At 37.0% G+C, this 27,121-nt stretch overlaps 1 protein-coding gene across 1 annotated transcript; it reads right to left on the bottom strand.

Moving 5' to 3' along the window:
- Positions 1–838: 838 nt before the first annotated feature.
- LOC149774676 (uncharacterized) lies at positions 839–22,544 on the bottom strand. Its single transcript, XM_089944895.1, has 5 exons — positions 22,353–22,544; positions 15,061–15,297; positions 10,716–10,865; positions 8,530–8,738; positions 839–1,192 (listed from the first exon to the last, which is right to left on the bottom strand). Exons 1-5 carry the CDS (start codon positions 22,435–22,437, stop codon positions 983–985), a joined length of 891 nt encoding a protein of 296 aa, XP_089801021.1. The 5' UTR covers positions 22,438–22,544; the 3' UTR covers positions 839–982.
- Between the last annotated feature and the right edge of the window lie 4,577 nt (positions 22,545–27,121).

Below are 27,121 nucleotides of genomic sequence, written 5' to 3'. Positions count from 1 at the left end.
AATGATAGAGCAAATGTTGGTTAACCTAAACGAGGATCACTATTTAAAATTTAAAAAAAAAAAAAAAAAATCCCAAAAGCCCAAACTCTATTCCCCATGTTAATTTCCCTTGTCCCTAGACAGACCCAAACTCTATGTTAAATTCCCATTGTCCCTAGAGTAACCCACGATTTTTCTCCATGTTAAATTTCCATTGTCCCTAGAGTTGCCCAGGGGTCTTTTTAATGCTAAGTCCCATTGTCCCTAGGGTGCCCCACCTTACTACTCCTGATATCAAGATTACACGTTACCGTATCGCAGATCAATATCTGGGCGCTTTTATTTTCCTCTGTGTGTGCATTGTGTCCTATGAATAGGAATTTTATGATAAAACAGCAGTGTTGTAATGGGAAAGATAAATTCACTATGAACAACATTTTCTATAAGGAGTGGATAAAGAAATATTGTTTCTCACATTATCCTTTGAACACGAACACATGCGTTCTATTGAACGTTATTGAAACCTTGCTGTTGTTGTTTTGGAGTTCAACGGAATTTCAATGCGAGATAGGTTATAAATGGCGGCCAGTATAAGGGGTGGAGCAAGAACCTAGGAAATCTCCGGTTCGAATCACCGACCTACAGCAAGCGACTGGCAAGCTTTCTCGCATATACACGTTGGCAGAGCCCATGACACAAATACATGCAGACATTGGTGATATGAAAGTGATCGGGAAAAACGCGAGCGCTTCAGGCCACTCGGCCACCTACAGCCGCTATTGAACTATTGAAACCTGAATAACTAATAATCATATATACCGCATCTTTGTGCATAAAAATATAATTTTAAAAGAAACTCTTCCAGAATGGCCTTTTATTGAAAAAGTACACTATTAAATTAAATTATTATTTGATTTGACAAACCGCCTTTTGATTAGAAGTTGTTTCAAAATGCTTGTTTTTACAATGTTTCCAGCACCTTAGGATTTCCTGACAGATCCTTTTACTTTTCGGGTTGTGATGATATCTGGGCTGGCGGCATGAGAGGAACTGGACTATTTTCATACGCAGTACCAAGTAATACCTGCTGGTGACCAGTACTGTACCACGGGTTGTGGGAGGACGGAATCACGCCTGGCTGGGATGCGGATGTAGAAATGACATAGCCAGTGGCAATATTTGGCACTGGACATTGGGAAGGTACGTTGCGGAACTGAAATAATGAATGGATTCCGGATTAGGAAATTTAAATCTAAACTCTTACCATAACGACATCACTGCATTCTACCAATCAGAAACACCCATCACTGCATTCTACCAATTATAAACACCCATCACTACATTCTATCAATCAGAAACACCCATCACTACATTCTACCAATCAGAAACACCCATCACTACATTCTACCAATCAGAAACATCCATCGCTCAGTAAATAAATCTATAATAGCAAACATAGTAGGTTGGGTTCATCTTACATATAAACTGGGAAGATGTTGATTGCACATAAAAGTACAGAATGAAACTCATGATAAGTCAAATAATTACTGAGAACTTAATCATCGCTGTAGATTAACCTGATACAGACTAATTTAAATTTACCAACATCATTCATGTCTTGGCATATGCGCTACTTATTATGTAAAAACATGCCCCGCCCCCAAAGTTGGATTATGCCATCATGTATTTACAGTGGTCTTTACATCAACGCATTGCAGATTAACCTCGTGTCGATGTATATTTAGAATTGGTTGTTCAGTAAATTGGTTGATTAACACGTCATTTGTTCTTAGTTTAACTTTAGACTTCACAGATGATTAGAAACGAAAACACTTCTTAGAGCAGTTTTATTTGAGGACAAAATATGTATCTAAGCAAACTTTATGGATTATTCACAAGATATTTTGAAAACTAATTTTGAAAAACTTTACAATTACAGCATTTGAGAAATTAAATGCACAAAAAATTACTAGATCCAGGCATACCAACTGATGCCACTTTCAGAAAGTAAGGACCTAGTCTTTTTTGCTGAAGTCACAGATACAACAAAGGACAGGAGAAGACAAGTCTTCTAAATGAAAATTAACCTTATCTTATAAATCCCTCGCTTAAGCTGCTTGTATCTTATCTTATCCTGGTTGCATCTCGTAATAATTACATTTCCAGTTTTACTGTTTACAATTCGTACATTTTCATGATATAGTCAACGTACTATGCGCGATATGGTATGTGCTCTATGTAAGTTATTATTTGCGTACCGTGCAGGATATACACAGCATCGTACTATGCAGGATATAGACAGCAGCATACTATGCAGGATATAGACTGCATCGTACTATGCAGGATATAGACAGCATCTTACTATGCAGGAGATAGGCTGCATCGTACTATGCAGGATATAGACATCATCGTACTATGCAGGATATAGTCTGCAGTGTACTATGCAGGATATAGACAGCGTCGTACTATGAAGGATATAGACAGCAGCGTACTATGCAGGATATAGACTGCATCGTACTGTGCAGTATATAGACAGCATCGTACTATGCAGGATATAGGCATCATCGTACTATGCAGAATATAGACAGCATCGTACTATGCAGGATATAGACATCATCGTACTATGGAGGATATAGACAGCATCATACTATGCAGGATAAAGACTGCAGCGTACTATATAGGATGTAGATGGCAGTATACTATGCAGGAACGGAATGAATAAGAGGAATCCGACTCCTTTAGCTACATATCCTTCGTAGCTGGTACGTGTTTCTGTCTATTCATCTATTCAGAAATGTGTAAACAGAGCAGTCATGTCACTGTATGAAACTGTTAGTACTAGTGTAGTGGAGTGGTGACGGTGCCAGTGATGGCAGTAATTGGTCAAGTGCAATATAGTAGCAGAGATGTGTGCTAGTTGTATTAGTATTATCAGCAGTAAAAATAATGTGGTGCTATTAGTGGTGCTGGTGTTATGGTAGTCACGGAGGATGGTGCTGGTGGCGTCTTGTGATGTACCAGAAAAATCTAAAAATTGTCGAAAAAATGTGTACCTATATTTTCAATTGTTAGTTTACTATAGTTTTCATCTTCATCTATTTTAAAAGAATTTTAAATTATTAAATTATCAATCTGACTTCAATCGAAGCTTCCAAGTCTGCGTCAGACGTGAAAGATATGATCTTAATCAGATTTTAGTATGATATAGATACAATAGTCATTACAATACATTGACAGGTACACCAGACTGTCACACAAACAATTCAAGTAGAATTGTTATATCTAGTCTGTGACAATAGCCATACACTACGGATATGATCAGTGTAAGTAGAACTGATATATCTAGTCATTGACAATAGCCATACACTACGGATATGATCAGTGTAAGTAGAACTGTTATATCTAGTCTGTGACAATAGCCATACACTACGGATATGATCAATGTAAGAAAGACGGGTAATTGTAGAAGTTGTAAATAAATAATAGCACCTTTAATTTCACATTTCTCCCCAGCTCTAAGAGATAGATATATAAAAGTGTATTTAAAGGAGACCAGAAACCAATGGAAATATAGAATAATAATAAAGTACTATAGCAGAAAACCTTATTCTGAAGTATCATCTGCGACCGTAATGCCAATATTTAAATATTTGCCTATCTTCTAGGAGCTGAATTTCCGTGACCTCGTATGCAAAATTTCCGCGCCTATTCGGTTACTTTCGGGACGTGACGTCATAGTAGCGACTCCAGCAGCCCAAATGGGAGTTGCCAGAGTAAAAGACAATACCGTTTTGCGTTGCTTTCGGGTGTAATAGAACATTAAGAAAAGCCTGTTGACATAAAAAAAAAAAATCTTTTCCGAAAGATAAAGGCATAATGAAAGAATGGGTACATTATTACAAACGAGTCGAATTCAAAGCAACACCATACAGCACTATGTGCTCGTTACATTTCTAAAGGAATGTTACGAGAGGGATCATGAAAAAATAGCAACTCAAAGATACGCAAATGCTAGGCCTAGACTAAAAGTTGGCGCTGTTCCAGACATACCTTTGGACATTTTAAATCCTGGGAAAAGTGTTAAATGTGTGAGTTACGAAAACAGGCAGAAAGACGAGTAAGTGACCACAAAATGCAACAATCAATCCACACATCTTTTATCTAATAACAGCAGTGCTAAAAACAAATCTGATAGCCCGACACCCTGGGCCCCTTCTGGTTTTAGTTCCGGCCCATCCTGTATTCAAAGTGAGGTGCCCGTCAGGCTTGTCGAAACAAAAATTGTTTGCCTGAGGAAACTTTGATTGCGCTGGTGAAATGAGTAAATGTATTTTCAAGATGTTGACATACATGCCTTAACACGGCACAATCTAAATCAAATCACCACTGTCCTAGGTGAAATTTAGATTTGATTTTAATCAAATGGAAACTTTTCTAAAAATAAGATTCTAAACCTGTCGTGTTTCGAGAAAACACGATTTTCAGTAATCTTATAAAAATTAAAAATTTTAAAAAAAAATGCATTGTATACATGTAGTATGCATAAACGGTAATCTGTAATAATTGGGACTGATATAAAACTATTCCTTGGGCAGTTTAAAAAGCAGCGATTAAAAAAAAAAAGAGGTCAAAGTTTCACATTAACTGTCTAATAGAACGGGGGGGGGGGAGTATTGACCCCCCCCCCCTTGCCCCAATGTGCGACCGCCCATTTGACGTGCCTTTTCTCCCTGTGATACGCCTTATTATTCCCCCATGACAAGCCCCTTTTGCATATTCTGGTCAGTTCTGGCTAAATTGCAAAATAGCTAAAGTTTTGATTTAAGTACGCAAACGATGAAGCCGGTGTGACTAATGAACATAATCTTTATCCTTGGATTGATCTTGTGAAATAGACTGCCCTTCATACTTACTTCAAAGAAACCATGTTCGACAGTGTGAGGATGCGTAAGCACCAGCAACTGATTACCAAATAAACGATGCCTATTTTGTTGTTACTTACGATGCCATGGACTTAATTTTAACAGTTCAAATCTGCAGTCACAAGTTACCGTACTTGTGGCAACTGTTTTCCACACGTTTTATGCCCCACCTTATTTCCTTAGGTTTAAGTCTTAAAGCATGTAACACTGTTTGCTGAATAAAATATTTATTCAGAATTAGTTCTTTAGGGCCACATATACTGCATGGTATATTTTGTTTTATTCTTTGTAATTTAATCATGATAATTAAACTTTTCATATACGGTAGAGGAATGTCAGGTGTTAACTGACCGAGTTTCTTTGGCAAAAATGGAGATGCGATTTTGTTTGCAGAGAAAATTTCAAAGTGATCATTCATTTAAGCTAATTGGTGACAACTTTATTCTTTTAATTTTTTTAATACTGCAGTACTGTTGTAGTTGTTTAAAAAATCTGAAATTTACTTGAATAATGTTTAATCTTCACGTTCTATTTACTGAAGAAGAAAAAAACAAAGAAAAAAAAAACTGTTGTATGATATTAATTATATCGTCCAGTGCCGGTTTAGACGTGTGTGCATGTGATTTGAATTTTTAACGTAGCTTTAACAATTTTTCAGTCATATTGCTACGATGTCTGCAGTGTGGCAGTTTAGACTGTGGATTGCATACGTTATATTTAAAAATGGTTTGGGGTTGGGTTTTTTTTCTTCTAACAAATGAAAATTGACAGACATAATGTAATAATCGGGACTTCGCTGCGCAAAATTGAGAGATATTTCGAGATCGGGAGGTAGAAGAGGAAATACCCCCAAAATCGGGAGGTTTTTCTCCCGGCTTGAGAGTTGACAGGTATGAACTGTCCGGGCTTGTGGAATTTCATTCAGGACTTTAATTTATTTAAGTCACCAGCCCGGGGCCTGTGCCTAACAAATTTCTTTTAGCACTTACCAGTACAGTACATAAACTATTATATCAGATTGCAGATTCAACTTTTAATGTGCAACCCAAATGTGGTCTCCTGTCTGCCTCGCTCGCCAATGTTTTTGTTTGTATTCGAGGACTGGCTAGTATAGCGTCACGGTACCACGTGATCTGTCGTCTCATCAAAACTCGGAAAAACTCGGCAATTTACGGAATCGTGGTATCTTCCACGCAATATAATCACTACCCGCTTACGATATTTAATTTATAAACATTGCAGTCGAATTAAAATCTGTAGAGAATTACATACGCAAAAGGAAAATTTTGATTTCTAGTCTCCTTTAAAGAGATAGATATATAAAAGTATATTTATTTTGTTAATCTCAAATAGGGAAATGTATCTCAGTTAATAATTCTTTCTTACTGCTTGCATCCAGTGTATTTTACATGACATCAGATTTAAATATTTTGTAAAAAGAATATACACATTCCAAACATTTTTAATATCCATTTCATAAGTATTGTCAATGACGAATTCTTCGGACTGTGTGGTATATTAGATTATAAGGACATTAGTGAACCGACTCTGGGATTTCGAATATGGCGCAGATTTGTAATTACAAGGATCTGAAATTTACGACCTGGTACTTTTCATAAATTATATTTGGTCAAGAGGTATGCGCAGTTCTGATGGCATCGGTAAGAATGTAAATATTTATAACAAATCATGGAATGGCCAAGAATAGGGTGGTCAGTTAGCATTGGTTCTAACCTGTACTGTGTACGATCCTAATATATGCACAATGAGACTGATTAAGCTGTTACACTGCGTATGTGCAAGAATGACACATAATACAGTCGTAATTTTACGAGCTTGTATTTTCTGTTCATATTTTGTGCTTGTTCCGAATCTGTTGTTGGTAATAACACAAACATATCAGTGTAGAATTGTGTATACGTACTATCAGGTCAGTGTATGACTGTGTATACATACTATTAGATCAATGTAGAATTGTGTATACGTAATATCACATCAGTGTAGGACTGTGCATACATACTATCAGGTCAGTGTATGACTGTGTATACGTACTATCAGGTCAGTGTAGGACTGGGCAAACGTACTATGAGATCAGTGTAGGACTGTGTATACGTACTATCAGGTCAGTGTAGGGCTGTGTATACATACTATTATATAGTATAGGACTGTGTATACGTACTATTAGATCAGTGTAGGACTGTGTATAAATACTATCAGGTCAGTGTAGGACCATGTATACGTACTATTAGGTCAGTGTAGGATGTGCATATGTACTATCAGATCAGTTTGGGACTGTATATACGTACTATCAGTTAGCATAGGACTGTGTATGCGTACTATTAGATCAGTGTAGGCCTGTATATACGTACTATCAGATAGCATAGGACTGTGCATGCGTACTATTAGATCAGTGTAGGCCTGTATATACGTACTATCAGATAGCATAGGACTGTGCATACGTACTATTAGATCAGTGTAGGCCTGTATATACGTACTATCAGATAGCATAGGAATGTGCATACGTACTATTAGATCAGTGTAGGACTGTATATACGTATTATCAGATAGCATAGGACTATGCATACATATTATCAGATCAGTGTAGGACTGTATACATACTATCAGATAGCATAGGACTGTGTATATGTACTATCAGGTCATTGTAGTACTGTGTAAACGTACAGTTAGATTAGTGTAGGACTGTGTATACGTACTATCAGATCAGTGTTGGATCAGTATACGTACTATCAGATCAGTGTACGACTGTGTATACGTACTTTTAGATCAGTGTAGGACTGTGTATACGTACTATCAGATCAGCGGAGGACTATGCATACGTACTATCAGGTCATTGTAGGACTATGTATACGTGTACTATCAGTTCAGTATTGGACTGTGTATACGTACTATCAGGTCAGAGTAGGGCTGCTTATACGTACTGTCACATCAGAAAATGACCGTATATACCGTACTGTGAACAAATACTATATCAGTGTAGGACTGAGTATACGTACTATCAGTTCAGTATTGGACTGTGTATACGTACTATCACATCAAAAAAGGACCGTGTATAGGTACTATCGGATCAGTGTATGATCAGTGTATGCGTACTATCAGATCAGTGTACGACAGTGTATACGTACTATTAGATCAGTGTAGGGCTGTGTGTACGTACTATCAGGTCAGTGTAGGACTGTGTAAACGTACTATTAGATTAGTGTAGGACTGTGTTTGTATACGTACTATCAGATCTGTGCAGGACTGTGTATACGTACTATCAGATCAGTGTAAAATCAGCGTATACGTACTATCAGACCAGTGTTCGACTGTGTATATGTACTATACGATCAGTGTAGGACTGTGTATGCGTACTATCAGGTCAGCGTAGGACTGTGTATACGTACTATCAGATCAGTTTATGACGGTATATACGTATGTGTATTGCATTAATTTACGTAACATTTTCTATACGTGTCACTATAGACGGCCACAATGCAGACATTGTAGCAATATTACTGGAAAATTGTAAAGCGACGTTAAAAAATCCCAGACACACACCCACTATCCGTGACCGTGACTCTAGAATCAAGATTTCCCAACTTGAACGAGATGAAAGACACTCATTTACCTTACGCCGACGATGACAGCATATCAACACAACAATGACGGTCATGAGGATAGCCAATCCAGCAAGGCTGCCTATAACAATACCCACAATACTGCCTACTGATAGCTTGCAATCGGAGTGGTCTCCGCACGGATTGTATCCGTTACAGTTCATCTCATCCCGAATACAGTGTCCGTTGTCACATCGAGACTCCCAGGATTCACATATCCCTAAAATAAAGAAAAGTTGTAAAATTTTTAAGATAGTACGGCAATGTAAAATCTGAAGTATATATATAAAAAAACCTAAATTTCTTTCTAGGAAGTCGTTGCGAAGATTAATGCAGTAAACTGGATCCCTGCAGATCGGAAAATATTTATTAAAACAATTCTCATTTTGCATTTGACTTTTTAAATTTCGCTGCGATACAAAAATTAATAATGATTCTAAACACAATGTCTCAAGAGAAAGAAGGAAAGGGTGATAACTCAAGTAACAGAAGCTAGGTTTAGAGAGCAATGGGACCTATTTTAGGGGCTAAGGGGTTTCACCCCTGATCCATGTTCCGACTGTTTGTTAGTATGAAAAATATAGACATGGCAATACAATATAAATGACATATTTCCAACCATCGTGTAAAGGATGAACAACCCTAGTTCGAGAAAAGAAAGATGGTAGACACAGTTCATAAATGAAGCCCCCATTTGTTTCTATTTGACCGCTTGTATTTGTTAACCACGTGTTCTGTTGATGGCTTCTTTTTTTACGAGAGATAGTTTTGGTAAGAGTGGTACAAGTATTCCACGGACTAATGAATACATGTACATTAGAACCCCGTTAATCCGGAAACCTTCGTTTTCAGGGAATATGTCGGGATTAACGAGTTTTCTGGATTATTGATTCATGGTCATATCATCATACAGTATCATGTGTGTACTGTACCTGTTCACTTTGTTAAATGCACCTGTATGCCGGCGGATATTTTGAATAGTAGCTTATGGGTGATTTTCATTGTGCTGGCATTTCTTCGTTTTATATGTTGGCCAGTATCTCTGCTTGACTATATTTGCCTGATAGTGCGCAAAAATACTGTAAAATGTACGAAGAAAAACAAATACAAACTGATATCTCGCAGTTAAATGCGCTATGGTAATCTAATAAAATGCAGTCATTATTACACGCCATGTTATACAATTGTTATTATACGCCATGTTATACAATTGTTATTATACGCCATATTATACAATTGTTATTATATGCCATGTTATACAATTGTTATAGCGGCAAATGAGCCAATACTTGACGTCACGTTTTATTCTGAAATGAGGCCGTATACTGTCCAGAACTTAAATCTACCTTATTTTTACAGCCATTAACAAACTGTGATTGTTGCGTACAATTGGTAAACAACAAAGAAACTTAATGATAAATAATTTATTAACCATATGTTATGTCTAAAGTGTGTAGGATTTGATCCCAGTCTGTTTATTGAATTACTAAGAGCGTAGCAAACACAGACATTGTTCATATAATCGATGGTTGCAATACGGTCAGGCTGCATAATGTTTTTCCACACTCATGTTCATGTGATCAATTTATAACTTTAACTTGCCGCTAGAATTTGACCAATCAAATACTGATAAACTGACACAACTCCAAATCCTCGTCGGTGAATCTATGTTATCCAACTGACCTTCTTTTCAAGTATGATTCTTAGAAAATTCTGTATTATTGAAAACATTATTTCCGGATCATCGAGTTTTACGGTAGTTTTACGCTCTGGTTCCCGATTTTGATATTCGGATCCGGAACGAGGATTTCTCGATTAACGGAGTAAATTAATGTTTAGGACCTCAATTCCTGTTAAACTATATCCGGATAGCGATGATCCGGATAAACGAAATCCGGATTAACGAGGCTCTGCTGTACAACTGGAACTCAGTCGTATATTACGGGTTTAGATATATCATTTCTATTAAGATGAAGCCAATGCAACACATGTTTTAATTATGTTAGCAATGTCGGGACAAACAAGTTTTTCTTTGTTTTGTCTGAAAGATTTTTTTCTGCATGCCATGCATGTGGGTTTTATTCATAAGACTATCCAATTAATCAATGCAGGTTATTAATATCCGAAAAGGCAAATCATTCAAAGGAAAACTAATATCGATTTGAAAGCAATAGTAAAACACATCTTGTGTACTTACCCACATCAAAAGCATTGAATGTAATAGAGAAATGGACTGGTCTTCCGGGGAAGTATCGTCGTCTTGCTTCATACTCTATTCTAAGGTATCTGGTGAAAGTCCTATAAACATCATCTGGTTTCTCACTTCCACATATCTGGGATCCTAAGCCTTAACAAGACAAGATTATAAATCAAGTTGCATACGTACATACCAGAACATATATAAATAAATAAAATGTCACAAAAGTAGGAACGGGAAGTGGAAGAGAGTGATATGATCAATTCAAGAAAAAAATATTCACAGTGCGTAATATTTTTTTTAGATGCTAACATTGCCAGTCAAAGTCCGGGTCATAGAGTGAAAATTGCGTCAAGAATGTTGTCACATAACATTATGCCACGAGAAACACAATAAAACAATATTGAAAATATTTTCCTCTAATGATTAAGGTCACGGGTCACAGTAAAATTTAATGCATGTACATCAGTGTGAATTTATCAGGCATCACGCATTACAAACCTATATGGTTAGCACATTTTATTAAATACTTAAACGTAACCTAATTAAAACCCAATATGGTTTGCACATTTTATTTAACATATAAACAAAACCAAATAAAAAATACAAATATCTATAGTGAAATATTTAGAGGCACCGTATCACGCAGGAATAAAGTATAACTAGATCAGTGTCAACTTGAAGTCTATTTTTGACTAATATATACCGAAAAAAATAAAATTAATATTTTATAACATAATCAAAGCTGTAGTTATGAATTGGCCATCTAAACAAGAAACAGCCGGGCTAAAATGCATAGCAACAAGTTATGCTATCATGTCAAGTCTAGTGGCACTGCCATTAATATCGCATTCAAATCGATGCATTTTATGGTATAACGGTACCAATTGCGCAAGTCCAGATGGGCGGAGCTTAAGGTGTATGGAACATTGTATTCAGAATTAAAGAACAACACTAGCTGTGATTGGTGCATTATGTAAGAGTTGTACTTTCTGTTTGGCTTAAAAAAAATGTTGAGCCTCTTGGCAACATGTGAGTTTGTGTTAATTTCTATCTAGATCATATTTTGTATTTTTTATGATTTTTTTAAAATATGGTACACATGGCTGAAAATGTGCTTGTTGTGACTAGATAACTCTTACCCCTGTCTAGTTCCAGTAGAGTTATCTCTCTTAAATGCAATGGAGTACCTGGTTATGTCATTGTCAAATTGACAATCTAGCATTGTTCTATATGACAGTGTGTGACATGCATGCCCAAGTAGGACAGAAAGTATATTTATTTCACAAAACATTAGCATTGAGGTATATGGAAAAACAATTGGTACCGTGATACCTTATAGTTTGCTCGTTATTTTCACAATATATAAGTTGTTGCTAAAATATATCAGCGTAGCTTCATTTCGCCTATAAAACTTTCTTGTTTATCTCAAAAACGGTCTTGTGGATGGAGTAAAGAACAAACTGATCAAAACTAATGCTCGAATCTGGAAAAGGATGAAGACTGAATCTACCTGTGCTCACTATGTTAGAAGTATATATCTTAAAAAGTAATTTTTCCACGGTGAAGTGTTTCATATATTTGTTACGACTCTATGGTATTAAACTAAATAAAAGAGAGAAGCAAACCAAGTTTTGTAAAACTAATCAAATAATTTAATTATCTAAGTTCTAAAATGAAAATTTAAGAGTAACCTACAGTATTGTGAATTAAATCCAAAATAATCCCACAAGTTCTATCACAAGTCCAAAATAAGTTTTCCAAATGAATTCCATCTCATGAATGTACAGATGTACGAACAGCCTTGAACGTGCTGAATTGCCAATAGTTTTGATTATCACACTGGCATTGCACAAAATGTCTTTAAATTAATTTACATTGTCCCAAACTATTCCTTAGCCCTAACAGTCATATGAGCAGTTTTGTAATTCCAATAAATAATTTAAATAAACGATTCCATTCATATTAAATCTAAAAACAACATGAAATCGTCCTGCATACTGAAAATAAAATAATAATAGTATTATAACTAGGAACGAATGATTGTTCACATCTTTCTCCTTACATAGATCCACACGACTCTATTACGACTGTATGTGACAATACGTTCTACTTATGTCGCAACACAACCCACGAGACTTAATTATCCAGTGGAAATCTATCCTAGACTGTAAATACCTTCATTATATGGAACCCAAATAAAAAGCCTATTCATAGCTCATTTTCTAAATATAGGATCTATACTCGCGGTCAAAACTTAGCTATGTAATATCTTGTTTATAAATGATCATTACAACATACAGTCATGGACAAAAACTAATCACACAATATAGATATGCATAACAAGTTTATTAAATGAAAGGGTCTGTTGTTGGTGGTAGTCTTCTGCTTTGTTTGAGCATAGGCATGCTAGTAGTTTAAATGGAACGGCTGATATTAAAAACAGATGGAACAACCGCTTGTTGATGATCAAATGGATCAAACTTCTCGCCATAATGTTGTACTTGTTGACGGAATGACTCTTGTTCACAAAAATGGAAGCCCCAAAATTCCAATATGTTTCGATTAAGAAAAATTACTTTTCGTAAATTGGAAAGAGAAATGAAAAGATTTTATGACCAAAAGGATTGTAGTTTGGAGAAAACGTTAAAAAGGACAGGAGGTAGCACAGTTTCAAGTTTGAGATCTCTCCTTGTGGACTTTGCTGAAGTTAACAGAGCAGAATGTCTCTTGCTTGTACCACATAATATAGATCGCTCACTCAACTGTGCCCCAGTTCATTTAGCTCTAGATTTCAACTAATTATTTAAAATCTCCGCTGATGCAATGATGTTGGCGTTGGTGGTGAAGTAATTCAAGAAGACAACACTGGTGAAAGACATACAGTGTGTTATTTCTTTACATTATGAAACAAGTTCCAGATAAATTATTCATCAACCGAGTAGGAGTGCTTGGCATTAATATTGGTTTGCAATTCAGTTCCTTCTCATATAATTGCATTCAGTGATCACAACCCAAGTACTTTTCACCAGGAAAATGAGAAGTAAATATAAACCACAAAGAGTGTTGAGATAGAGATTGATGTTGCAAGGATACAACGTTTATATTAGGCACATAAAGGTAAAGGATCACATGACTGCAGATGCATTTAGATGTGCATAAGGTAATACATTGCTTTATTTTGTATATATTTTGTGTCATGCATAAGGCATCTTCCCGTATAATGTTAGCATTATATTTTCATATCCTAAATTGTATACATCTTTCTCTTTTATATATAGTGTTTTCACTTTTGGCAAGTCTCTGTAGATTGCATATGGGCCATAAATAGTTGCTGACAAATTTGAAAATCATTCGTAATAATTAACCTGTTTAGAAATTTGGGGCGATTTCCCATTGGATGGATCAGTCTGGTGGGTTCTGTTGCTACGTGATATTGAACACATGTCTCGTAGGAAAATATTGTGATGTTGAAACGTATGTGTGCATAAAAAGACGAGAGTGATGAATGAATTCTTGATTAGTATTTCCTATGTTCCTGTTTTAATATAAGTCTGCAGGTATGTTTAAATATGTGTTTATATATAATTGGAGAGGAAACCGTTCGTTTAGATTAATCCTTGGAATTGGAAAGTGCTATTTGACTCGGGACTAAATTAATATTCCAGGAATATTGTGAATTTATTCAATAAAGTTCTGGACAATGCTGTTATTATGCATCAAAAATGTTACATACCAGCACATTCAAGGACCTGGAATTCATTTGGAACACTCGATTATTTAGGACTTTAGTAGAACATTTTAAGGGTATTTTGGATTTTATTTGTAAATATGTAAGTTCCTCTGAAATTTTCATTTTATTACTTGGAGAGTTAAATTATTTGTTATTGTTTTACAAAACTTGATTCTTTTGCGTCTATATGTTACATAGTTATAAACCAGAGTCGTAACACTAATGAAATAAATTATCTGTTGAATTTTACGAGGCGTATTGGTTATCACTCTTTTCTGTTATTGAGTTAAAAGCCACAGAGTTGTAATACTCTAAATGAGATTAAGGACACTTTTAAAGGAACACTTAATTGTTTTTGTTCAATAGCAAACCGAAGAAAACAAAACCACTCAGACGCGACACTTGAAATTGAGTAACAAGGAATTTTAAACGGAAAATACTAAATGTTATGGGCAGGGTTTTCTGCGCAAAGCCACAAGCCGTCAATTATTACCTTGAGCTGAAGTTTTAGGCTTTAAGGTGTTGAGAATGTAACCAAAAAAAAAAAAAAAAAAAAAAAAAACCTTGGGCGGGTGGTGGTGGTCTTTAAGTTCTAAAATGTAAGTCTTTTACCCGTTATTTTAGGTGCGTACACGCTATTGCCATCTTTCATCATTAATTTGCCTGTGAGACAGTCGTCAGTTCCAACGTCAAAATCTTCAAAGTAAAACTGTATGTAAGGGTTGGAATACCATGACTCTATAGTAACGCTACAGTTCGACATCCCGTCAGAATGGAAAACCAGTTTGCCTGAATAGAAACTTCCCAGTATCATCGATATTTCTTCTTGACAGTATTCTTCCATGCGGTCTGAAATATTCCAGGTATCGAATAATAATAATAATAATAATAGTATTTGCAGTATAAAAACGAAAATGATATAATTCAAACAGATCCAACATTGATCTTTTCGTACGATTACATCCTCCTGCAGAAATTACATGCACTCTCGTGTCCGGAAAAGAGGAAAATAGTGAGAAACAGTTATTTTGTGAACTGATACGCACTAATGGTTATTTCAAATTTCAGCAGTAAGATAAGGAAACATCGACGAAGTTTAAATATAAATCTATGAATATTTCTATAAACCTTTTTGATATTATAGTACTAAATATTCCTTTCTTTGGTCAATAAAAGCATATGATTATTTCAACGGGAAGACACTTAATTGACCTGATCTTAGAGATCTACTATTTTGATCCTTTCAAACTTAATAGATCAGACCTTAGAGATCTACCATTTTGATCCTTTCAAACTTAATAGATCAGACCTTAGAGATCTACCATTTTGATCCTTTCAAACTTAATAAATCAGACCTTAGAGATCTACCATTTTGATCCTTTCAAACTTAATTGACCTAAACTTAGAGATCTATCATTTTGATCCTTTCAAACTAAATAGATCAGACCTTAGAGATCTACCATTTTGATCCTTTCAAACTTAATTGACCTAAAGTTAGAGATCTATCATTTTGATCCTTTCAAACTAAATAGATCAGACCTTAGAGATCTACCGTTTTGATCCTTTCAAACTTAATTGACCTAAACTTAGAGATCTATCATTTTGATCCTTTCAAACTTAATAGATCAGACCTTAGAGATCTACCATTTTGATCCTTTCAAACTTAATTGACCTAAAGTTAGAGATCTATCATTTTGATCCTTTCAAACTTAATAGATCAGACCTTAGAGATCTACCATTTTGATCCTTTCAAACTAAATTGACCTGAACTTAGAGATCTACCATTTTGATCCTTTCAAACTTAATAGATCAGACCTTAGAGATCTACCATTTTGATCCTTTCAAACTTAATAGATCAGACCTTAGAGATCTACCATTTTAATCCTTTCAAACTTAATAGATCAGACTTCAGAGATCTACCAGTTTGATCATTTCAACCGTAATAGATCGGACCTTAGAGATCTACCACTTTGATACTTTCGAATTGAAAAACAAGTTTTCCTTAGGAATGGCAAACATATCTTTTCTTTGACATCACACTTGATACTCTCATAAGGCTAGTTCATATTTCGTTTGGTACTGATATAAACTAAAATATTAGATTCTGATTTCAAACAGGTAAGGTAGGAAATATACATTGCTTTCCCTCATAACACAATTCCAGCTAAGAGACATACCAGTTAATTTCCGGGTGTGGAATATTCTTTCTAATCAGGATCTTTTTCTCTTGCATTTCAAGATAAAAAAATTCTTTTCTTCATTTAATATGGCTGAACGAACTTTCCCGCTTTTCTCCACAAACCAGAACAAGAAATCCTGACAGTTTTTTCAAGCTAGTTATGGCGTTTATTTTTTCTTCTTCTGTAAAACAACTACACTTTCCGCCTTCTACCCCCACCTCCCGAAGAACAAATGGTCTGTCCAGGTAAGCACAGATAGGTTTCGAGCCTGAGGGCAAATACTCACCACTATGATTGTAATCTTACTGCTCAAGCGACCAGTGAGAAACTCATTTGCATGTCAAAGGGGAACGCGTTATATATGACAGCTCTCTGGAGTGTCCAAACTCTGGGCTAGTCCAATATTGTCACTGATGCTGGTCATATCAGCTATCGACAGCACAAAATTCTCGCTACAGATAGTGAACTTTAAATTATACCATCATTTGACTTTTCGAAGTCTCTTTTGAGCCTATGTCTGACTCCCTATTGATATGCAAATGAGTCCAACAGTCACTGCTCAGGGACTTGTATGTGTATGAAGCACAAGTCCTGGTACTGCTGTAACACATGACCTTAAACGATCATCAAAGAAACAACAGCATACATATTGGTAGTTACATATCACAGTGATAAACAGCGTCCAGTCGCAACGTATCCCACAACACTGACAAACCGTTCTTCACTGACGTATAAACAACTCCACTGCATGTACACAGAGTGTGACCCTACGCCTTTCTCATTTATAATTGCCATTTCGGTCATTTCTGTGTTTAATTCTAGCATAATTAACATAAAATTTCTAATAATAATAGTGAAGGGTTCCTGCTCAAATAATAATATATTTCACCTAATACTGCGATACGCTTGAAAGTGAGGTGAAACACATTCTTACGTTTCTGCAAGAAAGCGGTAGAAATCAATTTGTAATGGAAGTGACGTTACACCTTAAAAGCAATTTGTCATGGCAGTGGCGTTTCACTTTAAAAGCACTTTGAGCCTCTGTTTTAATAGGAATGTTTGCGACCTCCCCTATCGTATGCTAGAAAATGACCATTTATTTCAGAGTTCAAGTAGTAGATGTAAAATAGGAATTTGGACAAGGGGCTGATGAAGCTTTTATGGTGCTGATGCTCCCACTAAGCCGGCTCAAACTGGGTCTTTTAGTGGCCTCCGGCTGCGGGTAACTACTCGTTTTATTCTTGTCCGCTATTTTTATTTTTGTTTTAAAGTACCGTTTCGCCACTGTTGTACGTGATTAAAAATACTGAAAGGACATACTTATGTAATTGGCTTATGGTTCGGTAGACTTCGCCAAAACAAATTTGTGTACGGATTGTTGCCAAATTCTTCAACGAAGGCAACGAAGGAAAAGAGTTCCGCCACTTTAATGCCGATCGTGTGCAAATGGTATTAAATCCAGGTCAAATCTTTGTTGCCTATATGTGGACAATACGGTGCAGCATAATCTGAAAACCCCCAGAATGCAGTTCGAAAAAAGGCATTGCTGCAGCTAGGATAGTGTCGAATCTCCAGTTTCCTTACTAGTATAACAACCACGATATCTGCTATCGCACTTGTATCTGAGTTGATTAGCCGCGGGCAGAGGGACCAAACTGAATATAAGGAAGAATATACAGGTGAATATGGCCTATCAACCCGCTACCCCTAAGCGCTGATATGAGTCTCCTGCTTTAGGCCCAGGACCAGTTCCTGCCCCTAGGCCACCGAAAAGGTGGAAAGAGTTTTCCCAACTGCCCGACTTTTTGTAAAAGGTACTGACGCGATTGTGAAAGACTATCCCCCGACTGCGCAGGAAATAGTAAGAGTTCGAAGACACCATTCTTGCATTCTGCAATAATTTATTGCCTAGGGTACATGACGTAATCTCGAACAAAAGTTAAAATAATTGTCTTATAATTAGCCTGTTAAATAAAGGCATGTCAGCATACTCATTACCACGAAGATGGGCTGAAAAACATCATATAAAGGTGAATGGCCTACTGTCACAGCTCTGCGTCTTACTGAAATTGATAGTTGCCCAAGCTAATGGCGGTATAGTAACGGTCATTGACTAATACTTGCGCGAGGGTTCACAGTGAAAGAGTCACAATAAAAGGCCGCCTAGTGTATAAGCTTAGCAGTTAGAAGGAGAAAAGCAAGACTGCATCCGGTGCTTTCACGTCTTAGGCAGGCCAACCTATTGGAAACCCACATGATGCCTTTCAGTACCACTACCATTATATGCATGTTCCGGTTGTTGCTGAATATGGCACTGTATGGTTTCTGCCTACAATCATGATGATATATAGTCGTCCGCAGTGACGGCCATTCCAAACAGCAAGCATTGTACTGCAGCAGGGAAGCAGTTGACAGTTTCAGCAGGAGCTTTATATATGAGGTTTTATAGATATGATAGGTGCTCAGACTTGGTGGATGGAGAAGGATGCAACGCTTAGCATGTCACAAGACACTATCTACTACCTCTATGCTGTATATATATATTTATATGAATATGTACTTCCTTTTTATAAGACAAATGCCTATGACTTTCATATGAAATAAGATTTCCAACAGCTTTGGTACTAAATGATGCATTTTGGTGAAGTCACCATTATAGAAAGCTTCACACGATTGCCATGAAAAGGAAGAGTGCTGACTGACTACCTCATTAGATTTCAACCAATCAGATATTGCCTTGACATTCTCTACTTTATAAATAGATAAGAACAGCGTTCATTGTATGAAAGTTGATGGGAATCGGCTGGGCACCTATAATGATCATTTTGAATGTAAGTCTGCTTTTCTATTAACATATAGCTTTCATGTATATTCTCACAAGTCAAGGTGAGTTGCATACTAAGACAAGTCTTCAAAACGCAATTCAGAGGTTCGCCAATGCTCGCGGGGCGCTGGCTTCGCAAGGGATTAAAAATTAAAAACTGTGTCGGGCTGTGTTGGAATCAAAGCGCCTTTTAAAAACAGAAGAATAAAACTAGCGGAGACTCACCCCACAACAGAAACAAAGATAAAGAAGAGAAAACCGCCTTAGACTAGTCGCCAGATGTTGTAGCAGAACGCTTACAGATGCGGTGGCAGATCTCCAAGCTAATCTGTCAAGTTTGGTCTTCAGATCAAAAAGCTGCGGAGGAGCGTGACCAGCTCAAAAAAGAAAACTTAGATGCTGATAACCCTCTGGTGATGATCCAGTCTTCTTTACCCCCAGCCAATATGGTGCTTGAAGGTTAGGTTGCCGAGTTTTCTGTGCCTGGTTATCATCCAGACCTAGTTTCAGCTGTGGCTGGCATAACGATGCATGTCAGAGTCAAATGTCTCATTGTAGTGGTCATTATATCCATGCTCACTGTGTTGGAGTCTGTCTGTTGACAGAATAAGTATCCCGCCTATACTGGGGTAGAAAAAGTCAGGAAATATCGTTCATCCTGATTCCAAAATTCGTTAGATTGAATTAACTGGATATACAATTGTATACAAATGTCAGGACCTCGTATACATTTTGATTGATGCCCTGAATCTAATGCATTTGCATTATAGGCGATTGCTTTGGCTAGATTTAATTGGAATAATGTTGGATACAATTTTGGCACATTTTATATTAAACGACATCCGTGTCAGACGTGTGTTCTTCTCGTGCTGCGGTACAACTTAACAGCAACTCACATTTCCCTCCAAAACAGAATCACTATGCTGCGAACAGACCGAGTCAGGTTAGACTGTGAATAAGTTATTTTTGTATACTTACTGTCTGTATGGAGCTTAAAGAATGTATTTTTATTTGTGCTATTTCTTGAAGGTTTTAAATTGTATTTGTCTAAATATAATTTCGTTTAAATCATATCTTGTGTGCATGGGATGATAGTTATGTTTAAATAGAAGAACGTGGGAGGGTATGAATACTATAGATGGATGACGATATGTTACCTTTATTTATAAGGAGGAATCATAGGGTACCTGAATAGCAGATCAATGAGTGTTCATATTAGATTACTGTGAATTGATATCGAATAATTGGTCGGTGGATACTAAATCAGTGGGTTTTGATAATATGTAATTAGTTGGCGAATAGTAAATGTTTTTAGTATATAAGTGGGTGCTGAATATTTGAGTGTTGATACAAGGTGTTGAAAGCAGATAATGGGGTGATGGGTAATATATTACTGGTTTCTAGATATTAAACAACTACCGTAGGTGGTGGATAGTAGATAACTGGATACTGATATGTAATGATTGCGAGGATGGTAGGTTTTCCTTAAGAAAGAGAGGGATGTGAAACATGGGGATATTATAGAATGGGGTAAAACTTAAGCTCTATCAGGAGGATTTTAGGGATTGTAAGGGGAGATAAGGAACGTAGACGTTTTATCAAGCAAACCAAAATTCTTCATTTACTCTCTTTTATAGGGTACCCGAATAGTAGATCACTAGTGTTGATAGTTGAAAACTATGCGTTGATGATCGATCATTGATTGGTGGATAGGAGACATCTAGGCCTGCATAAAAAATTGATTTGTGGATGGTAAATAACTGGGTATTCATAGTAGATATTTGGATGATGGTTAGTACATCATTGGGTGTCGGAAAGTATTGTAATAAATTTGGAGTATGCGCATTTTTTTTTACATAGTGCTTCGTTTTAAGGAATTCTTAGATTTTTGTGATTACTTTGTTGATTATGGCAAATCGGTCGTGGGAAAATATTTGTCAGACCGAAATAATTAGCCAGTTACTAGTAGCAAACGTCACGGAGTGAAGTGTTAGTGAGTTTCCATGATGCCATGGTTACCTTTTGTGAATTCAGGCCAGAACCGCATGAGTGTCCCTGTTGTTCAATAGTCCCTATTAAAATCTAGTTGTGTACGTTGGTTGTTTTACTCCAGGTGCAGTATTTAAGTTTGGAGATGGTATATTACACAATGGAATAAAATCGCAAGGTACTTTTTATGCTGATGTAGTGGCAAATGTGATGCAATTTTACAGGCGAAATGTGGATTGTTGTTGTTGTTGTTGTGATTTGGATTTTTAACGTAGCTTTAACAATTTTTCAGTCATATCGCTACGATGGCTGCAGTGTGGCAGTTTATAGTGATGTCTAGCACTGGGGCATCATGCCGCAGACATGTAGCATGATGTCCCACCCAGTCACATTATCCTGACACCGGGCCGACCAGTCCTAACACTAACCTCTTAATGCTGAGCGCCAAGCGAGGCAGCTGTTAGTACCGCTTTTGTAAGTCTTTGGTATGACTCGGCCGGGGATCGAACCCACGACCTCCCGCATCCAAGGCGGACGCTCTAACCGAAATGTGGCTTACAATCATGATTTAACTGGTCTAATGTGGTGTAGTAAAAACTGTTCCCTGGAGTAGGGGGAGTTGTTTTACGGCGTGAAATGCTGACGGTACGATATTACGTGCGGACTGTTGACACATGCTACACGGTTACAATCGACACGTTTCAACTTTGTGGCTTAATGTTAATTTCCTCTTAATTTGAATCCTGTTCCCCCGTGCCAGTCCCTCTGATGCCCCCGCCCCCCTTTACTACCCATTTTGCCCACTTTGACACCAGTAGCCTGTTTAATAAAGAAGTAATGTTATTTTCTTCTCCCTATATCGAGCATACCTTCATCTATATTCATTAACAATGAAGTGTACATTTACTTACATGTCCGGAGTGTTACAGGGTAAACATTCTTTAACAACAGGAGGAATAGAATCATCAGTCTTGCGATGAAGAAAATTAGGTTCATACTGAACAGTATTTTTCAAAACCAATGCAAAATGCCTTCTATCTGTATAACGACACTCCTTTTGCCGTTGACACAACCAAAGCACGTACATGAGTCATAACTATTAAGAAATCGCAATACACAGATAAACAGCGGAAGAATACCTAAGTGACTAGGCTGTTATCATGTGACCTAAATTTACACTGCGTTCACTTACACTGGTACATCTATTATTTAATTATCATTCAACGACGACGGGACAATTCATATAGATATTGATTTATTGGAAATCATAACAAATATAACTACCTGTAACGTTTCTGTAAAATTAACTATGATTAATAAAAAATCTCAAAATGCACGACAGTTAAAACAGAAGTACAAATACTTCACATCATATACTAGTCAGAACAATTTTTATAGAGTGAATCAAGTTGGTTACTTATTCGTTATTCCCGATTCAATAAGGAATAAGCAATCAATTACTTATTCCCGATTCAAATAATTTCACTTAAATTTGAATACTTATCCCGTATTAACATCCAGCTGGCTGTTTATTAATAATTCCCACTTGAGTACGGAATCGGTTACCACTTCGTTAATGCAGATAACAGCTCTTTAGGGCATGCATTCGTTATTCTAACCCGACTCGATGTTCAGTACGGAATCGGTTACCACTTCGTTAATGCAGATAACAGCTCTTTAGGGCATGCATTCGTTAACCCGACTGGATGTTCAGTACGGAATCGGTTACCACTTCGTTAATGCAGATAACAGCTCTTTAGGGCATGCATTCGTTATTCTAACCCGACTGGATGTTCAGTACGGAATCGGTTACCACTTCGTTAATGCAGATAACAGCTCTTTAGGGCATGCATTCGTTAACCCGATTGGATGTTCTAACAGTAGCAACAGTTTACAAAAATCGTTAAGCCGATTTCGAGAAATCTGCGCCTCGATGAAGAAGGTCGATTACAACACGTCATAAGAACATTACATCTTTTTTTTAACATTTGGGCCATTACGTACCCTCTTTATAGAGGTTTGACATGGAACCTTCTTCAATGTTTTATCTCTAGGGGATAAAGTCCACCCACGAAGAAAGTCCCGATGAATTTCGTCGAGAGGAAGCCGCGATATAATGGGGGGGGGGATGGGTACCAAGTACGAAAAACATGGAAATGTTAATTAAATGAATCAATAATTTGTACTTATTGAATCTCTACTTAGACGATTTTGATTTTAACGCCTGCTGTAAAGTATCTAGTTAGGCACCTCTTCTAACAGGAGGACAAATGTTTAACAAAATTATTCGAAGCGATTTCGAAAAAGTCGCGGCCAGATAAAGGCGGTCGGGTACAACACATGCCATAAGAAGATTATATGGTACGTATCCATTTGGGCCATTACCTACCCTCTTTATAGTGTTTTGACATAGACCCTTCCTTGACCTTTTACCTCCAGAGGGATAGAGTTTAAACACGAAAGAAGTCCTAACGAATTTCGTCTAAAGGAAACAGGGAATTATGGGGTACCCTCTATTTACCGGGTACGAGAAATACGCAAATGTTTATCGCTTGTCGAAATATATTGTACTAATCAAACCCCTACTTAGAGGGTTTGATTTCAACGACCCTAGCATAGTAGCTAACTCTGTACGTGTTCTGACAGTAGCAAAATTTAAAAAAAAAATTCGTCGACCAGATTTCGCCGTGGATATGACGTATATATTTGGGCCGTTACGTCCCTTCTTTATAGTTTTAGACATAGGCCATTCTTTAACATCTTGAAGTCCTGACGACTTTTGTCGAGAGGAAACAGCAATATAAAGCGCGCCATATGGGTAGCGGGTATAAGAAACACGCAAATGTTTATCAATTGTATCGATAGCTTGTACTTAATGAACCCCTACTTAGAGGACATTGATTTCAACGTCTCTTGCAAATTCTCTAACTAGGTACACGATCTAACAGTAGCAAACGTTTGAAAACATTTCGTTTAGCTGATTTCGAGAAATTCGCGGCTTGATTCATGAAGGAGGTCAGGTACAAATTATGTCGAAAGGGGATTGTATCTTACGTATACATTTGGGCCACAATTCCCCTCTTAATAGTATTTCGACATGGAACCTTCTTTGATCATTTATCTTTATGGGATAGAGTCCACCCACGAAGGACGTCACGATGAATTTCGTCAAGAGGAAAGCGATATAAGGGGCGTCCGATGGGTACCGGTTATGAAAAACACGCAAACCTTAATAGATTTGTACCAAGAGTTTGTACTAATTGAACCTCTGTTTAGAGTATTTTGATCGCAACTCATGTTGGACAGTATCTGGTTAGGCACCCATGCTTAGAGTAGGATTATTTTTTTATATAAAAATATGTCTAACCGATTTGGAGAAATTCGTGGCAAGATACAAGTTGTAGGGTGATACACATGTAGCAAGAAGATTTCATCTTACGTATGTATTTGGGCGATTACGTCCACTCTTTATAGAGTTTGAGATAGATCCTCCGTTCGCATTTTTTCTCTAGGGGGATTGAATCTATCCGCGAAAGAAGTCATGACGAATTTCGTCAAGAAGAATCAGGGAAATAAGGAAAAGCACGTAAATGTTAATAGATTATATCGATAGTTTGTACTTATTGACCCCTTACTCTGAGGATGTTGATTTCAACGCCTGTTATAAAGTATCTAAATAAGGCCCCGCTCTAACAGGACAAAACTTTTGAAGAAAATTTGTTGAGCGATTTCGAGAAATTCGAGGTTAGAGAAAGGAGATCGAGTACACCATATGTCGTAAGAAGATATCTTACGTATACATTTGGGCCATTACGTCCCTCTTTAGAATTTTGACACAAACCCTTCTTTAATATTGTATCTCTAAGGGATTGAGTGCATCGAGAGGAGTCGGTGAAATAAGGGGCGTCTTATGGTACCGAATATAAAAAATACTCACATTTTCATAGCTTGTATCAATAGTTATTACTAATGGAACCTGTACTTAGAAGATTATGGTTTAAAGATCTCTAGGACATTATCTAGCTAGGGACCCATTCTAACAGTAAGAAGAATCAAAAGAAAATTCGTTGAGATAAATTGGAGAAATTCACGGCTAGATTAAGGAGGTCAAGTACAACACAAGCCGTATGATTATAACTTACGTTTACGTTTGGCGCATTACGTCACCTTTCAGTGAGATAGTCACCAACCACGAAGAAAGTCCTGATGTATTTATATATAGGGGTATGGGTGTGGGTGTCATACACAATCGGTAACGTTAATACGACGTGGAAGATGTCTTTGAGAACATATATGTTCATTTAGTCTGGCTATTAGACCGCCTCGAAAGCGGGAGATCGTGGGTTCGAACCCCGGCCGAGTCATACCAAAGACTTACAAAAATGGTACTAACAGCTGCCTCGCTGGGTGCTCAGCATTAAGACGTTAGTGTTAAGACTGGTCGGCCTGGTGTTAGGATAATGTATCTGGGTCAGCCATCATACTACATGCCTGCGGCATGATGCCCCAATGCTAGACATCGTAACGATATTACTGAAATTTTTTAAAGCTACGTTAAAAATCCTAATCACACACACTAGTCTGGCTGATAAAACTGTAACGCAATTGTGTTGAATATTTGGCTCCATTAGTGACTAACAAACAATTTATATAACTGTTTCACTAGACATATTTAGATACGAAGATTAAACATACGAGTAGGAAGCTCCGAAATATGATAAAAATGGAAGAATGTTAACTACAAAGACCATTTGAGACACTGCCAAGAGCAATAAAAAAGGCACGTCGAGGAGAAGAGTTTGAAGTTTTACAAACTTCCTCTATTAAATCGCCTGGGATCCAAAGCTATTAACACCGAGTCCATAACTTAATCAAAGCCATGATAAACAGTATTATGTCTGAAGTCATCATTGGAAGAGGGAGTAAAGAAAGAGGAGATATAGAAACAAGAAGACAGAAGTCAAAAGAACCGATTGCCTCTGTGTAGCCATCATTTCAGGAAGACAGAAGTCAAAAGAACCGATTGCCTCTGTGTAGCCATCATTTCAGGAAGACAGAAGTCGAAAGAACCGATTACCTCTGTGTAGCCATCATTTCAGGAAGACAGAAGTCAAAAGAACCGGTTACCTCTGTGTAGCCACCAATTCAGGAAAACAGAAGTCAAAAGAACCGATTACCTTTGTGTAGCCATCATTTCAGGAAAACAGAAGTCAAAAGAACCGATTGCCTCTGTGTAGCCATCATTTCAGGAAAACAGAAGTCAAAACAACCGATTGCCTCTTTGTAGCCATCATTTCAGGAAGACAGAAGTCAAAAGAACTGATTACCTCTGTGTAGCCATCATTTCAGGAAAACAGAAGTCAAAATAACCGATTGCCTATCTGTAGCCATCATTTCAGGAAGACAGAAGTCAAAAGAACCGATTACCTCTGTGTAGCCATCATTTCAGGAAGACAGAAGTCAAAAGAACCGATTGCCTCTGTGTAGCCATCATTTCAGGAAGACAGAAGTCAAAAGAACCGATAACGTCTGTGTAGCCATCATTTGAGGAAAACAGAAGTTAAAATAACTCACTACTTCTGTGTAGCTACCATTTCAGAAAGACAGAATTCAAAAGAACTGATAACGTCTGTGTAGCCATCATTTGAGGAAAACAGAAGTCAAAAGAACTCATTGCTTC

The sequence above is a fragment of the Sinohyriopsis cumingii genome, unplaced genomic scaffold, assembly GCF_028554795.1.
Source record: "Sinohyriopsis cumingii isolate HCF-2022 unplaced genomic scaffold, ASM2855479v2 utg000160l, whole genome shotgun sequence".
Taxonomy (NCBI): Eukaryota; Metazoa; Mollusca; class Bivalvia; order Unionida; family Unionidae; genus Sinohyriopsis; species Sinohyriopsis cumingii.
Note: the sequence above shows the minus strand (reverse complement) of the source record. Positions and strands in the feature narration are given on the sequence as shown.

Bases quoted from the DNA above. Each gene is read 5' to 3' on its own strand.
- LOC149774676 (XM_089944895.1), bottom strand. From the start codon at position 22,437: ATGAACCTAATTTTCTTCATCGCAAGACTGATGATTCTATTCCTCCTG. The intron at 15,298-22,352 runs GTAAGTAAATGT...GGAATATTTCAG, and splicing joins CCCTGTAACACTCCGGACAT to ACCGCATGGAAGAATACTGT. The intron at 10,866-15,060 runs GTAAAAGACTTA...TGTCTTGTTAAG, and splicing joins GTACGCACCTAAAATAACGG to GCTTAGGATCCCAGATATGT.